The 17079-nt window shown below is 35.1% G+C and overlaps 1 protein-coding gene and 1 long non-coding RNA gene across 2 annotated transcripts in view; both read left to right on the top strand.

The window, feature by feature from the left end:
* The window catches only part of LOC149779237 (uncharacterized), a 156327-nt gene extending 144740 nt beyond the window's left edge, over positions 1-11587 (top strand). The window contains exons 10-11 of the mRNA XM_089938412.1: positions 241-1000; positions 7881-11587. Coding sequence (XP_089794538.1) covers positions 241-1000; positions 7881-11311 — 4191 coding nt within the window. The 3' untranslated portion in view covers positions 11312-11587. The remainder of the gene's footprint in view (positions 1-240; positions 1001-7880) is intronic.
* Positions 11588-11626: 39 nt separating this feature from the next.
* Positions 11627-15039, top strand: LOC149779236 (uncharacterized). The gene is made up of 2 exons (XR_016415591.1): positions 11627-13748; positions 14233-15039. It is a non-coding gene; the product is annotated as an uncharacterized LOC149779236 (long non-coding RNA).
* The last annotated feature ends 2040 nt before the right edge of the window (positions 15040-17079 follow it).

The raw sequence follows: 17079 nt of genomic DNA, 5'->3' as shown, positions 1-17079 counted from the left end.
TTGTAGATTTTATATATTTAGAGGAATCTATTATTTCATTATGTTTATAAAAAAGGAACATGATTATATGCAATATTTTATGTATTATGTTCATCCCTTGAATTCTAATTTAGTAATGCCGATGAATCTGCATTCTCAATACTTCAAGATTTATTATTCCTTTGTGGCTACTTTATTAAAACTGAATCAAATTGAAAAGACCTTTTTAATTGCCAATTTTGACACATTTGTTTATTTCAGATAAATGATGATTCTCTTGATGTCTTCTTTAACCTTGACCTTGAGATGAAGGCTTTAAGGGAGTGTGTGAATGATTGTAGACAAGAGCTGGGAGTTCATAAGAAAGACACAGAAGCAACAGTAATCTCTTTGACAGAGGAATTCACAAAACTTAAGGTCCAGTTTGATAACATTGCCAAGGAAACCAAAGACAAAGTTGAGGATCTGGATACAAAGTGTCAGCAGATTGATACATCAGTGGCTATAGTTTCTTCAAGTGTAGAAAATATGAAACAGCAAGTAAGTAAACATGATAAAGAGATCCAAGAAGTACAGGCAAGTTCTTCTGAAGCAAAGGTCCAGTTTGACAACCATGCCAAGGAAACCAAAGACAAAGTTGAGGATCTGGATTCAAAGTGTCAGCAGATTGATACATCATTGACATTATTGTTCAAAACAGTTTCTTCAGACCACAAAATTGTGAAACAGGAGTTGAGCAAACTTGATAAAGAGATCCAAGAAGTACAGGCAAGTTCTTCTGAAGCAAAGGTCCAGTTTGACAACCATGCCAAGGAAACCAAAGACAGATTTGGGGATGTGGATGCAAAGTGTCAGCAGATTGATACATCAGTGACAATATTGTCCAAAACAGTTTCTTCAGATCAAGAAATTGTGCAACAAGAGTTAAGCAGACTTGATAAGGAAATCCAAGAAGTAAAGGCAAGTTCTTCTGAAGCATTGAAGTCAGCAGATCGAGTATCAGCAGAGAACATAGAATCAGGTATAAAATATATATGCTGTGGGCAATATGGAATATGCCTATGCTGATTTTGAAGAAAACTGAATTTTTTTTTTGTTTGTATGTAGTACATGAATGAACAAGTCTTCCTTTTAAATTAATTAAGTAATATAACCAATGTCAAAAGTAATAATGATAATAATAAATAGGGTACCACACACTAATCTTCCTCAAGACTCACTACATTGTAAAATAGAAGTTGACAAAGCAAATATTCAGAACACATAAAATGATATCAGATGTGGTAAATACATCAAAGGTAAGTTGCTGTTGTGGGTTTAACACCATTTTTCAGCACACAGTAGGCTATACATGGCATCCAGTATAATTGGTGGATTAAAAACCGAGGAAAACCCAGGTAAGAAACACTGACACCATGAGAAGCTACTGGCAAGCTTTCTCACATTCCCATGTTGGCCGAACTTGAGACTTGAACCCATGTGAACAAAGATGAGATGGAAATGATCAGTAAAGGTGAGTGCTTTAGACCACTCAGCTAGCCTGGGTCCCTTCAGAGTAAATACTTACTCGATTGAGAATAAAGTCAATAGATATTTTAGCTTACAGAATTTAAGGTTATTGCTATCTTTTTTTTAATGAAAAATGCATAAGAAAGCAACCAAATTAAACAAATGTAATGTAAGCTTGCGAAAAAAGCTTATATTTAAATACAGAATATTGTTTTTGTCTTAACAAATACATAAAAGAATAATCCATGTCTTTCAGTTGACATTAGGAAATATTTCACCTCTATTTATGAAACTTTGTTCATGGATATATCTGAAGAATATCTTGAATGTTGCAAGGTCAATATTCGTCATGTGGATTGATGTATGCCTGCCATAAGGTGGAGCATATTATATATGACATCATTCCCCTGTCCATATGTCTGTCTGTTACCAATTTCGTTTTATGCATACTAAATCTAATTCTTTACCATTGACATTGGCCAGCCTGTGCTTCACATGCACTTAAGATAAGAAAGAAATGAAAGCCGTTCTTAATGCCTTCCACAAGTGGTTGAAACATATCATGAAATACATTGCTGCTAATGTTGGAAGGTGCACTCATGACTTACCTCAGCAAGGAGCCCGGGAGCAATCACCAGACTTTCCCTGTTCATTGGTGAATGCCTTCATGGGGACACCCATTATCAAGTGCTATTAAAGTTGGACACATTCATGGCTGGCTTAGTATTCTGGGTGACTCATTATCAAGGAAGCATAACTGCTTCAGAAAGAGTTGTTCCTCCAGGAACATTCTGTTGGGTATGTTTCCTTTGTGGCTATCTGATGCTTGACATTTCTTTTCCATTTTTTTCATGATCCCAGAAGCATGCGCCGCACTTGGTTCTTTTATCAGCAGAGAGGCAATGTAGGTATGCACCTTCCTTCCATCAATTTTGATTGTGAAAACAGTTTAGAAATGAGGAAGCACAGACTTCATTACCTCTTATTTCCCCACTAAGATGAAATACCCCAAATCATCTATCTGCTTGATTTCGCAATAGATGTACCCCGATGAGTGATAGCAATCTATGCTCTGCTTAAGCGGCCAAGTTTGCCACTAATCCATCAGTGCCCATATAAACACCTCCTTCAGTTCTGGCTCCTTTCAGGGATGTCTTGATTGAAAAGGAATTTGGATCTTCAATCCTGGTCAGAGTCACAATAGCTGATGATCCTCTGCTTTGAGTATATGCAAGGGGAGGAAATCTTGATGGAGTTAGTGACTGATGTCACATCATTGAAGCCAAACCACTCTCATTGCCAGTTCCTCAATGTTTAACTTGAAGGCAAGATGTTGACCTGTATCACAATCAAGGGATACTCTGCCATGATCTCAGACACATTAAGACTTCATGGAAGAGAGGAGTTTATCCACAACAATGTTCTCTTATTTGCTGTCCAATTTTGTATATCCTGACCACACTCACTAATCTTATTGGTAATCATATCTCCTGGGGCTTGACATGGCCAAACTTACATAAATATGAGCCACCATAGGGCCCCCCTTCCCTCACTCTCAAAGCAGCCATCATACAAGACTTGCAGTTTATGACATCATTTACTTCAACATGCAGAGTGAGTGAACTACACATGATATCCTTAGATTTGAACTATATGTTGTTCCATTTTGATGGTTCATTTGTTCTAGTGACACAGTCTTGCTTCTTCCTAAAAACAGTTTGCTGTCACTAGTCCACAAAGAATAATTATTGTTCCCTGACCTTGATCAGTCTATCAAGAGAATCAAAGATGCAGAACCCTTACATACCCGCAGAAGTTACCTGAGATGCAGAGACAATATCTGCATAAACTATGTCTATTCTAACCACTGAAGGCAGGAATGCAAGACATAACTCCACAAGTTCTGGCTGCTTGACTTAAAGGGAGTTATTGAGTTAGTGAATTCTTATTAGATCAGGTATACTAGACTAAGTACAGGTTTCAGCTCAAAAATATGAGTGACTTCCATGAGCCTAGCCTTGAATGTAATGTCTCAGTTCTGGACATAACTCATTCAGCTGACTTTGATGCCCAGTCTGCATTCTCTAGGTTTCCATTTGCATGACATGCATGGCCTAGCTAAGGTGAGAACTGAATCTCATTATGTTGGCAGCACAGGCAGGGACAATTCCCCATTGATGGTAGTGGAACCTTTGACCCACTTTTGCTGAATTTGCCTGAGAAACTTTTAATGATGGAACAATAATCAAGTGCTGAATCTGACAGGAGTATCACGTGCATGCATATAAGTATATTGTCTTTTGTACTAAACTTTCATTTATATTTAGGAAAGCAATCATGCTTTCACAAAGTTACACGGGTAGAGGTAGCATTTCCATCTCCTAATGTTATGGGATCAGGTAATGTATTTGATGAAGAAATCAACATTTTAAGGAAATTATATTTCTACAACAATACCTACCTGATCACATTACAGATAATCACTCCGACTCTTCCAAACAATGTGTGCATTGTTTAAGGTGTTGCTGGTTTAAACCTAGTATAAGAGTAGCCACATAATGTGCAGAAATGGATTTAATGTGTTAAAGTTAATATATATACAAAATGACGTTTTTTCTGTCTTTTCGGGAGACATGGATTTGGAAGTTGGAAAGAAAAGTTATCCTAATGTAATGTACTCTTGTTAGTATTATCAGAGAATCATAATTTACTTAGTTTCTTTTGACCAGTATCTTGACACTTTGCAAATTTTGTCATGTATTTATATGACCACAGGCCATTAGGCTGACAATGAGACTAAGCTAGGTACATCCTATAGCAATTGCATCATCGAGGGTTACTGCTAAACATATCCAGAAAGAAAATCATGACAAATATTGTTGTGTTCCATTGTGTACAGGAAATGCTAGAATCCATAAAGACTTAAGCTTCCAATGTTTATCATCCTTTTGCAGAAGGAGTTTAGCAATCACTGGATTGTTGCTATATGCGATAATAAAGGTTTGCTAATCAAGATGAGGAATGACATTATCATTAATGGTTGGTCCATCAGAAATTGTCTTACCCCACCCCCCTAACAACTTTTATTTGTGGTTATTTTCATGGAACAACAATCAATCCAAGAAGAGCCAGTTTGATTGCTAACGAAAACATATATATATATATATATATATATATATATATATATATATATATATATATATATTCAACACAACACTGTTGCCATGTCATTATAATTCAGGCCATTGGTACATTTGTACATTAGAGGCCACTGGCTGCTACAAGAACATGAACACCTTCAGTGTTGGAAATTATTTGGAACACCAGTAAAGTTAATTCAGAACGTTATTCATGAGGACTTGTGTTAGTAATTACAGGATTATTTGGGATTTAATTTGCAATACCATAAGTTCTTTTTACATTTTCATTTGTATTCATGGGAAATAAATTATTTGTTAATTTTACAAAGCTTGTTGCTTCTCACTCTTTTCTATTTCCTGGAGTCATAATATTAGCTATTATGAGCCATTTAAGTATAATCTCTGAAAGGGGGTTTATTTATCTCTGACTGCCTTACTTTTTAATTGCCTCAGCTGTATGCCCCAGGGACAGGTTTAGCTGAGGTTTGAGCAGAGCTGTTTACTGTTCATATATACTACAGACACATATTGCGGTAGTCAAGAAATATAGAGTTTTTGTTGTTGTTGAAAAAACTTTGGGGCTAAGATTCCTCAAAAATAGTGATTTTCAAAGCACAAACATGGTGGTAGTGGAGTTTTGGAGTGAAAAGTCGCATCTTCTGTGTGATACCGTGTGTTATGGCAGGTTGGATATCGTATAGTCACAGGTAAGATAAATGCTCTGAGTAAGAGAACTAGTAGGTACAGAAATGAGGTATGTATGATGAATATCGGTTTCAGTAGGTGTTACTTAAGTAACTTAAGCACTATGTACATTTTTCTTTGTTCTTCACTCTTTTTCGTGTTAGTGTGAGTGGTGGCACCTTGACAGCCTGATTTTAATTACCTTCTAGTAAATGATGTTGCATGTTATTTACTTTGTTTGCAGACCTACCCAGGTTATCCACATTTTCATAATACATAAAAACAACTGCCTATAGCTTTATGCATGTTGATAAGTTTGAATATTGAGGTTTTTTAACTCACCTGACTCTATGGTATGTCACAGCATCTATTGTCCATCTGTCAGCTGCTGCTTGTTATTTCTCTGGAGATCATATATCTGTTCTGATTTGGCTCATACTTGGAATATGGCTTGTATCTAACTACATCTAGTTGAACTCTTTGACACTAAGGAATCCACATTTCTGATCCAGTTTTTATCATATTTTGAATGTGCTCATACATCATCATGAACTCAGGTTGGTTCAGTAATGGTCCAAATTCATGATATTAATGAGATGAGATTGCTTCTGATTAGTTGAACTTGTTGTCCCTGTAGAAACCATATTTCTGGACAGGTTTTTTTCAGACTTGGTATGTTGGCTTACATCACTAAGATCTTGCATGAACTCGATAATGATCACATGTGTAAATGAGGTGACCATGCATATGACCGGTTGGACTTGATACTTGATTTCTGGTGTGGTTCATGCATAATAGTGAGATGATTGGTTGATCCTGTCATTTTCTACTAACCAGTCATAAACATAAAGGCCTTTATAAATGTTTTCAAGGAATTTAAAGTAATATGACAAAGTATTCTACTAACCAGGATAACATGACAACCTGCTCATGAGTTTGACTATTAGGTGGAGGTTAAATAAGATAAGTGAAGAATATATGAAGCAGTACGGTATCTAATTAGTCATGGCAGCCATCGCTTAATAAATTTGGCGTCAGTGGTCAAGCTTTACATGCAATGATGCTAGGAAAGGCACATCACAATCTACAAGGAACCATTTTCTTATTGGTAAATCAAATTCCTTATGGCTGATATTTTACTTTCAAGCTCAGTCAAGTAGCTTCAAGATCACCTCATCACTATTTTAGGGATCCTGCTTGCTTCAGAAAATGTCAAAGATCTTGATATATAGTCCCATTTTGATGAAACCTGAATCAGAATTATGGTTTCCAGACAGGTACAAGTAACAGTCTCAGCCTATCAGATGCAAGTTCAGCTTATTAATATGGATGCATCTCACTCATTATCAATCTTGTCTGGGTTTTCAGTTGTATACGCATATATTCCAAGTTTGATCAAAACTGGATAGAAATGTGGCCTCTTGAGAAGAAGGTTAGCCGATCAATGCATAATCATCTCATTAACATGCAAGGATGTCACTATCGAACTCGTCCAAGATTTGACGATAGAAATTCATATTCTAAGTTTGATTCAAATCGAACCAGAAATATTCAATCTGGAGTGGTAACACTGCCTGTTAACTAATTGATGTTGCACCACAGTTAAATGAAAATGGTGGTTATTTTATATCAATATGTCTGCCACAGTGGCTACTTTGAAATTCTTGTTATTAATAAAACTTTGTTTTGCATATGCTTTAAACACTCAGCAGTTAAAAATAAGAAATGGTCCTATCTTGATTTTCTGGAATTTCTTTGGAAGATTATGTTACATTTGGATATCATATTTCTAATTTCTAGCTTGCTTTATAGGTTCATGTTATTAAGAGTGTGGATGATGTCAGTTAAGCAAGAGACTGTGCATGTTATTTATCTCATTATCTTTAGAATGAATTTATTAAACTTTGGTAAAAATAGGTAAATGCAAAACGACATAAAGTTTTTTTTTACATAGTTTTCATAATTCATGTTCTTAGACTATTACACAAACCTGCCTAGTGAAATGGTGAACTCTAAAGGTATGCAAGTCAGTTCATCAGTATGGGACCCACTAAGTCCTTTTGATAGCTAACTTGGGCATAAGGCCAGGTGAGCATATGTTATGGCCAATCTTTCATCATCCATCACCCATTATCCATCTAGTATTAATGATTTACCATACTCACCTTAGTTGTCAAAAACAACTGGAATAATATCAAACAAATTTGGCAAGGAACTTTTTGGCAGGAAGGCCTTTGAATTTTATACAAATATGATAGTCTGGTATCAAAATGATTGTGATTAGTAAAAATAAGAAATTAATAAATACTTTAAGTGGATTCTAATATAAAGTCTCTAGATATAATTTGACCAGATATGACAAAAAGTGGCCAACATTCCTAAAACTAGGAGTGTTTGTGATATTTTGTGTCATTTTCCTGTTGCTGCTTTCAGTTACATTTAGTTTATATGTTACCTACTCTTATTTAGCATTGCTTTTCGCATCAGTTGAGTGTTAGAGTGTCAGTATTAGGAAATTGAGCATTTTGGCATTTTAAAGACTTAACAGATGTTTAATTTTATTTTCAGACATCAACAAGCTTCGGGATGATTTAATTAAAGCATACAGAAATGTTAGGTGTGTACAGGTGTCCCCAATATACGAAAAGATGAGATACAATATCGACTCTATTTATGTTGATTTAGTCATTGAAAAAAAACAAGACAGCAGAAACATGGAAGAGGAAAGCAAATATGTATCCACCCAATGTAAGGATGCACAGCCTAACTCACGAGAGGTAACAAAGGTCACCAGTTATAAACAAATATTCCTGAATGAGACAGGTTCAAAGTTGAAGCGTATTTATTTGCGTGGTAAAGGGGGGATGGGGAAAACCACTTTTTGTAGGAAACTTCTCCATGCATGGTGCAATGCTTATGAAGAAAGAGCAGTTACCCAAGATGGCTCTCTTCAGGATGAAGCTGTTCTTAAGATGTTTGACCTCTTGTTTTATATGAATCTTCGAGAAGTTTCTGTCGAAGAAAAATCTCTGATTATGGTCATAAATGCTCAGTTTCCTATGGAGGAAGTGCCCAGTAAAAATGTCCTGGAAACCCTGTTGAAGCTTAATGGAGAGAAAATATTGTTTATTCTAGATGGCCTAGATGAGATGAGTGTAAAAGGTGGATTCATTGACAATGTTGTCACCCGCAGAGTCTACCCAAATTGTTGTTTTCTGATTTCATCTAGACCTTGGAAAATTTCCCAGATGGAGTTGCATGAGGAAACTGAAATAGACCTGCTGTTGGATCTTGAGGGCTTTAGCAAAAAAAATGCAATAAAATGTGCAAAGAAAATTTTTGAAAACTGTTACAAAGAAGGGAATGTAATTGAACAATTCAAAAATGATATAGCACACAACAAGTTAGCAAAACAGCTAATTCATGTGCCTCTTCTCCTTCTTTTCCTGACACATGTGTGGTATAAAAAAAAGTCACTACCACGTAAGCGTCATGAGCTCTATATTTTGTTCATCAACGTGTTGGCAGATCGTACAGAGGAAAAGTACAAGAAAGATCCTAATCACATGCAGATGAGATTTACACTAGATGATAATAAGTGTCCATTACCAAGTAAAATATCTGAAACTTCACTGGTTGAGGAATTTGGAGTAGGGTTTCTGCTTTCACTTTGTGAAGTTGCTCACCACTTCTTGCTCAGCAGTGAAAAAGAAAACACACTGGTGTTTAAAGAGAAAAAATTGCTGAAAGCCCTCGGCAATAGAGGAAAGGAAAAACTGTATGTGGCCTTGAACCTGGGTATATTGTCAGTCACAGATTCTATGTCATATCTTAACAGACAAACCAATGTTACTTTCATTCATAAAACAATGCAGGAGTTCTTCGCAGCTGTGTACTTCATTTTCAATCCAGACAAATTAGCAAATTTTATTTCCTCAATAGCAGATGTAAATGATGTGCATCAGAATGAAAATATCATTGTATTTCTTGTTGGCCTCATGCCTGAGCTTGGTAAAAGAGTGCTGGATAAAGTTAATGAATTGTTTAGAGATGAGTGGGAGGCATTGAGGAGTCAAGAGGAACTAGAAACGAATGTTTTGAGGAGTGAAGAGGAACTGGAAAAGGATGTGTTGAGGGGTCAAGCGCAGCTGGAAATTGATATGTTGATGAGTAGAATTAAACAGGACAATAGCAGATATAAACTAAATAATATTATCTATATTTACCTTAGATGCAAGGATGAAGTCATTGGAGAAGATATTTTATTAAATATTACATGTTTACTGCTACCCCACACAGACTTTGATCTACACCCATGGAATCCAGCCTTCCTTCAAGTTGTAGATCTGAAGAGGACTTCTCCATTTACATATGACAGGGACTATATGTTGGTAGATCTGCGAGGACTTACAGGACTGACATATCTTGCACTAAATGGCTTTAGTTGTGACTTGTATTTACCCAAGTCAGGTTCTCTGTCTGTCTTAATTGTATTATATGTAGCACTGTCCAGTAGTTGTTGTGATATATTAGGCAGTACACTGGCACACTGTACTAAGTTGGCGAAGCTCAAGATATACCACACAAACCTCCACAAATGTCTCTTAGATCTATCTAATATGACAGAACTAACAGAGCTGGACATTTCAAAGGTAACTCTGTCTAGTAGTTGTTGTGATGTATTAGGGAGGACAATTAAACGCTGTCCTACGATGAAGACGCTTAGTATACACAACACAGACATCCACAACTGTCTGTTAGATCTCTCTAATATGACAGAACTTACGTACCTAAATATGTCATGGGTAACACTGTCCAATAGTTGTTGTGATGCATTAGGCAGTACTCTGAAACTTTGTAGTAAGCTGAAGAAGCTCATGATATACCACACTGACCTCCACAACTGTCTGCTAGATCTCTCCAATATGACAGAACTAACAGACCTGCATATGTCAATAACAACACTGTCCAGTAGTTGTTGTGGTGTATTAGGCATGACACTGGCACACTGTACTAAGCTAGTGATACTTAGGATACACAACACAATCAAAGTCAACTGTCTGATCGATCTCTCTAACATGACAGAATTAAGAAATCTGGATATATCAGCGGTAACACTGTCCAGTAGTTGTTGTGATGTATTAGGCAGTACACTGATACACTGTACCAAGCTGGAGTTACTTAGTATGTCCAATTTAGACCTCCACAACTGTCTGTTAGATCTCTCTAATATGACGGAACTAAGAAAACTGGATATGTCAGGGGTAACACTGTCCAGTAGTTGTTGTGATGTGTTAGGCAGTACGTTGACACACTGTACTAAGCTGGAATTACTTAGTATATGCAATTCAGAACTCCACAACTGTCTCTTAGATCTTTCTAATATGACAAAACTAACAAACCTGAAAATGTCAGAGCTAACATTATCCAGTAGCTGTTGTGATATGTTGGGCAGGACACTTACATGCTGTACTAAGCTGAAGATACTGAGCTTAGATAACACTGACCTCCACAACTGTCTGTTAGACCTCTCTTATATGACAGAACTACAATTCTTGTTTATGTCAGGTCTAACACTGTCTAGTAGTTGTTGTGATGTATTGGGCAGTACACTGACACACTGTATTAATCTGGATACACTTTGCATAGTCAACACAGACCTCCACAACTGTTTGTTAGATCTCTCTAATATGACAGAACTAACAGACCTGGTTATGTCAGGGGTAACATTGTCCAGTAGTTGTTGTGATACATTAGGCAGTACACTGACACACTGTACTAAGATTAGGACAATTAGGATATACAACATGGACCTCCACAACTTTGTATTCGATCCCTCTAATATGACTAACTCATATCCTCCATTACTGATTATAGTAAGACAGCCTAGCAGTGCTGATGGACAGAAATCTGTAGAGAAGAGTGTCTGGAAGTATTCCTTTGAAAAGTCACCATATGACAATGACAAATGGGCCTTTATCAAATCATGGAAATTTTAGCATACTGTATGCTGTCGTATACTGTATATTGTCACTAGAAAATGTGTTACATTACATGTGCGAGGTCTTATCTTCTAGACTGAGGTCAAAGGTCAATAGTTTAAAGGGGTATTTTGCTTGTGCATTATATCATTTAAACTTGATGAGGTACAGATTTGAATCATAATCCAGTTAGGCTTTTCAGTTTGATTACATCTCAACAATTACAGACAAGATTTGATCTTCAATGTTACTGATTATTTTCTTCACCTTTTTTCTACTCTTTTCCTGTAACACCCTTTTGCGATTTGCGATGCGATGCGATTTGGATTTTTAACGTAGCTTTAACAATTTTTCAGTCATATCGCTACGATGTCTGCATTGTGGCAGTTTATAGTGATGTCTAGCACTGGGGCATCATGCTGCAGACATGTAGCATGATGTCCCACCCAGTCACATTATCCTGACACCGGGCCGACCAGTCCTAACACTAACCTCTTAATGCTGAGCGCCAAGCGAGGCAGCTGTTAGTACCGTTTTTGTAAGTCTTTGGTATGACTCGGCCGGGGATCGAACCCACGACCTCCCGCATCCGAGGCGGACGCTCTAACCACTAGGCCACCGGAGCGGTTGTAACACCCTTTTACATTGGTCTCTGAAACTTGTTTTTTTTTTTTCATGTGTGCCCAGTAAGTTTACAGCGTTGTCTTAAAGGTTTAAGTCAGATTTCATTATTATGAACTTTTGTGACCTCACAGTTGGAGACAGAGGACAAAACCTTACTGAATTCAATTGTTTAAATTCAAACTTGGAGAAATATTTTCCATATTTTTTGTGAGATTGATTGGAAGTTGAATTTCAACCTTCATTCACTGACGCTATTAGCCAAACTAAGTATGATGCTTAGTTAATCCTATGTGGAAAGTATGCCAATCTGACATCCAGTATAGCCACCACAGCAGCCATTGACACATTTACTCTCTTCCTACAATGTCTGCAATTTATAAACTAGTCAAGAAGCAACCTTTGCAGCTCAAAATAACTTATTTGTACACCTGTTTTAATACTCGTGTAACACATTACATTTGTTAATACATATGTGTAAATTTGCATGTGTACAAATATGTACACTTTTATGTAAGTTGTGTGCATGTGACCGGAATGGTTGGAATAGTAATGTTTCCTGAGGAAATATATCTTGCTGTATGTGAATATTACCAATAAATATTCTGTCTTCTATTATTTAATTTATGAATATTTTCATACTTGTACATTCTTGTTTTCATACTTGTACATTAAATATTTCAGACTTGTACACTCAATATTTTCAGAATTTACATTCAATACTGCCAGACTTGTGCATTCAATATTTCCAAATTTGTACATTCAATATTTTCTGACTTGTACTTATTATTATTCATACTTTTACATTCAGTATTTTTAGACTTGTTCATTTGATATTTTCAGACTTGTACATTCAATATTTTCAGACTTGTACATTCTATTTAAAATACATTTATTATGTGCTTGATTTAAATGTTTAAATATTTTGCAAGAGATACATGGATAATATATTTTGTCTGCACAGATACAATCATTGGCATATGTACAGCCTTTCTGAATTTTAACTTGTGATTTCTTCCTTGGTTGAAGGTAAAAATTTGGTCTGGGTTACATAGAACCTACTCAGTGGGGAGGGGACAGAATGTTATATAACAATGTACATTTGTGCACATGACTGTATCTGAAATCATGAAAATTGGTTAGACAATACAACATGGTGAGTATTACAGCTTCATCATAAAAGTAGATCATTATGACCAGTATTTTCAAGTTCTCTAACTTTGGTTATATTTTGTGTTTCAAGTTTATTTATCAGATTTTGTATACATGTATTTATCAAATTTTGTACATGTTAGATTCATCATACTTGATGGCTGTATGCATCTATATTAGTACAACATTCTTATCATGAACTGGTTACTGCAACCTGCATTTCATATTGTACTGACATAGCAAGGCTTTGCAACTAGATCAACACCTATATATTTTTTACACCCAGTACATACACTCTTATAACAAGATTTAATAAAGTTAGATCGGAGGATTCACACTGATGATTACTACACCTTCATGTCGAAATTAGATCACTGTGACAAATATTTCTCAATTCACTGACATTAGTTAAATTTTGTGTTTTAAGTTTATTTCACAAGCAATGCACATGAAATTCATGAATTGGTGTTTATATACATGTGACTCATGCATGCACCAGTTTAAATATGTATACAAATTTACTTTTACATATGCAGCAAGAAATGATACCAAGGTATTGGTTGTCATTTTCAGAATATTTTTAACATGCGTAGGATTTTATTCTACTGCTTGCTACTTTCACCCAGCCATAATATATCCATGATAGATCCTACATCATGCCTTGTCAAATTACTTGGGACAGGCAGACAGATCCTACATCATGCCTTGTCAAATTACTTGGGACAGGCAGACAGTTCCTACATCATGCCTTGTCAAATTACTTGGGACAGGCAGACAGATCCTACATCATGCCTTGTCAAATTACTTGGGACAGGCAGACAGATCCTACATCATGCCTTGTCAAATTACTTGGGACAGGCAGACAGATCCTACATCATGCCTTGTCAAATTACTTGGGACAGGCAGACAGTTCCTACATCATGCCTTGTCAAATTACTTGGGACAGGCAGACAGTTCCTACATCATGCCTTGTCAAATTACTTGGGACAGGCAGACAGATCCTGCATCATGCCTTGTCAAATTACTTGGGACAGACAGACAGATCCTACATCATGCCTTGTCAAATTACTTGGGACAGGCAGACAGATCCTACATCATGCCTTGTCAAATTACTTGGGACAGGCAGACAGATCCTACATCATGCCTTGTCATATTACTTGGGACAGGCAGACAGATATATCAAATGTGTGCATGCCTAAAAATATGCTACCAGAACTACATCACCTCAGGATATTGTTCTATGATGGAGAGCCATGAGATACGCTCAGAATCAGCCACAACTTTATTTTAATTTTCTCTAATACCATTGATCTCACACGAGATGACAGATTGCGTCGCCTACCAAATCGCATGACAAGACTACCAGTTAACCTACTACAAACATGCAGTTTTAGGCAAATAATTATTTTTCAGTTTCAGTGACATGTTTATTAAAAGTGATCTATATTATTCTTAAAAATGTAAAATTTGAAAGTTGCATAAATTATATGGCAGTAGACAATATTTATATTTGTAGTGCAAGTTCATATAGTAATAAACTAAATGTTTTATTCAGTAAATACTAAAAATCAATTTTAAAACTGCTTGAGAACTTATTCATGTAAAAAAAAAATCATTCTAAAAGTTCTTAATATATTTATATAATATATTGCCATAACATAATCTAATCCTTCTTAATTTTATTTGGCTTTTGTTTTTGCTGCCTTGGAAGTAAATAAATTAAAAATTAATAACAAAATCATAATAATAGCTACTTAGAAGTATACTGCTGTTCAAAATAAATTTAAGATTCTTCTATGTTTTTCAGATGAAATTTATTGCAATGATGTCTGTTGATGTAAACATGAAAATACATGCTTATTATATTGGAAAAAACTATCTGAAACCATTGTTTTTTTATTTCTTTATTAGTAATCACATTTGTGTATCCCCATCCCTCCATACCAGTAAAAAATAAACTTCTGAACAAAAGAGTTTATGGTATAGTTTATGTTTTTAACATGGATGAGCAGTCGCAGGCAGACATTGTTAACATACAGACAAATGGAAATATAATAATATATCTACAGGCATTCAGAAAGTGATTGATGTTTTCATAAAATAGTCATGGGTTAAGAAAGCAATGACAACGAGGGAGATGATATACACATTGCTTTTAAATAGTCTTTAAGGAGCAAAAGATGAATCAAATACAGTTTGATTAAAGTAAAGAGTTTTATAACCTGGATGATAAATATTGGATGGAATTTTAAATCATCGAACACTTTTCTAATTAATACAAAACGACATATAGTAGAAACAATTTACAGGACTGTACAGAAAACAATGTGAAGTACTCCAATCATTCTGAAGCCAGAAAATGGGTTCACATTTAACCAATGCTGAGGGATGCAACAACATTCATAGATCAATAGATATGGCTCTGGTTGAAATAAGCAGGGCATAACAGATCAAAATTATGTATCAATCTATTAAGTTACCTGATGGCATATATATTTGGAATGCCTACATTCAGAATAGATTATACGGTCAGAAATAATAGAAGCAAATGTGAGAAGGTCACCTTTTATAACTTTACTGTGGAAATATTTACCATCAGGCAAGTACTTTTAGGTACTTGGGTCATTTACAAACTGGAGGACTTGAAAGTAAAAACAGAATACACGTGTACGAAGAAGAAATGGAAAATATATAAACAATGTTTTCTCATGTAGAAATCAGTTGAAAACACTATGACGTTATAAATAATGAATGAAGCATAATACACAGTGTGATGTATTAAGGAGCAGAAACAATTTAACTTTGTAATGTTACTGCATTCACAGAATGTAATTGGTGTAGAATGAACTGTGCAGAAAATAAATAAAGCAGTTAATATATGCACGTCATACCAATCAGTCTTGATCAGGAGCCTGTAGTTAACTAGAAAGCTCTCCAAACACATCATTAATACTACAATGTACATTAAGTAACTGAAGGGAAATAAATGCAAAAAAAATTAAAAGACATCAAAATAATGAAATTATTTTATACTACATATCAAAAATGCAGAAAAGCAGTGACTTCATGGTTCTAAATGTAATTTTGGAAATTTTATATTGTAAACTTTTAGCACACCTATACAACTTTTTGTTTTTAAGAATTGCCACAAAATTAGTCAAACTCTTTAATATCACACAATATATTTTTACAATGAATGGCTAATGAAAACTTTTGTCAAGTTTGAAGAAATAATTTTTTTTCAGTACTTGTATTTCTCAACTAGTAAAAATTGATCTTTAAAAGATGGAAATAAATGGCACAGTATCATATAATGTTACAAGCGTAACAAAGTAAGATTGCTCAAGGAAATGGAGAAGGTAAAAAAAATGTATAAGTGCTGTAAAGTGTGTGCGCAATAAACTTGAATAAAATTGTCGTACACTAATGGAAATGAACAGACGATAGAAAAAGTGATATATATAGAGAAATCAACAATATTGCAAAAATAACCAAACTACATATAAGAACTATAATTGTTCAAAACATTATTGTAAATAAAACGGTCTTCAATTATTAAAAAAAGCCCTAAAGGTTGCTAAATTAACAGGTACTGCAACTTACATTTATCCAATCTATGGAACATATTAACAGATATTATTGATATATGGAATGATCACCATGGATAATCAATGTAGGGACTTTATACACAAATATGCACAATGTATGATTTTATTGCCAGCAGTATCAGAGTATAGGATTTATACATAATTAATAAAGCTAAGAATGATCATTGTATAGAATTTGTACACAAATTTGGATAATCTATGATGCATCAAACAGTATGGTGTATTTATTATTGATTTCACTTATATGTCGAGACTAAATTATTCATTCCACTTATATAGTGATATTAAATAAACTGACTGAATAATGAAACAAAGTACCCGGTGGCACCCAGTTGACGATCAAAGACGTATTTCCATTCTTACAGCTCCTGCCAAATCATCACAGAACCAACGTGTATTGTCCGC

This window comes from Sinohyriopsis cumingii, chromosome 17, assembly GCF_028554795.1.
Source record: "Sinohyriopsis cumingii isolate HCF-2022 chromosome 17, ASM2855479v2, whole genome shotgun sequence".
Taxonomy (NCBI): Eukaryota; Metazoa; Mollusca; class Bivalvia; order Unionida; family Unionidae; genus Sinohyriopsis; species Sinohyriopsis cumingii.
Note: the sequence above shows the minus strand (reverse complement) of the source record. Positions and strands in the feature narration are given on the sequence as shown.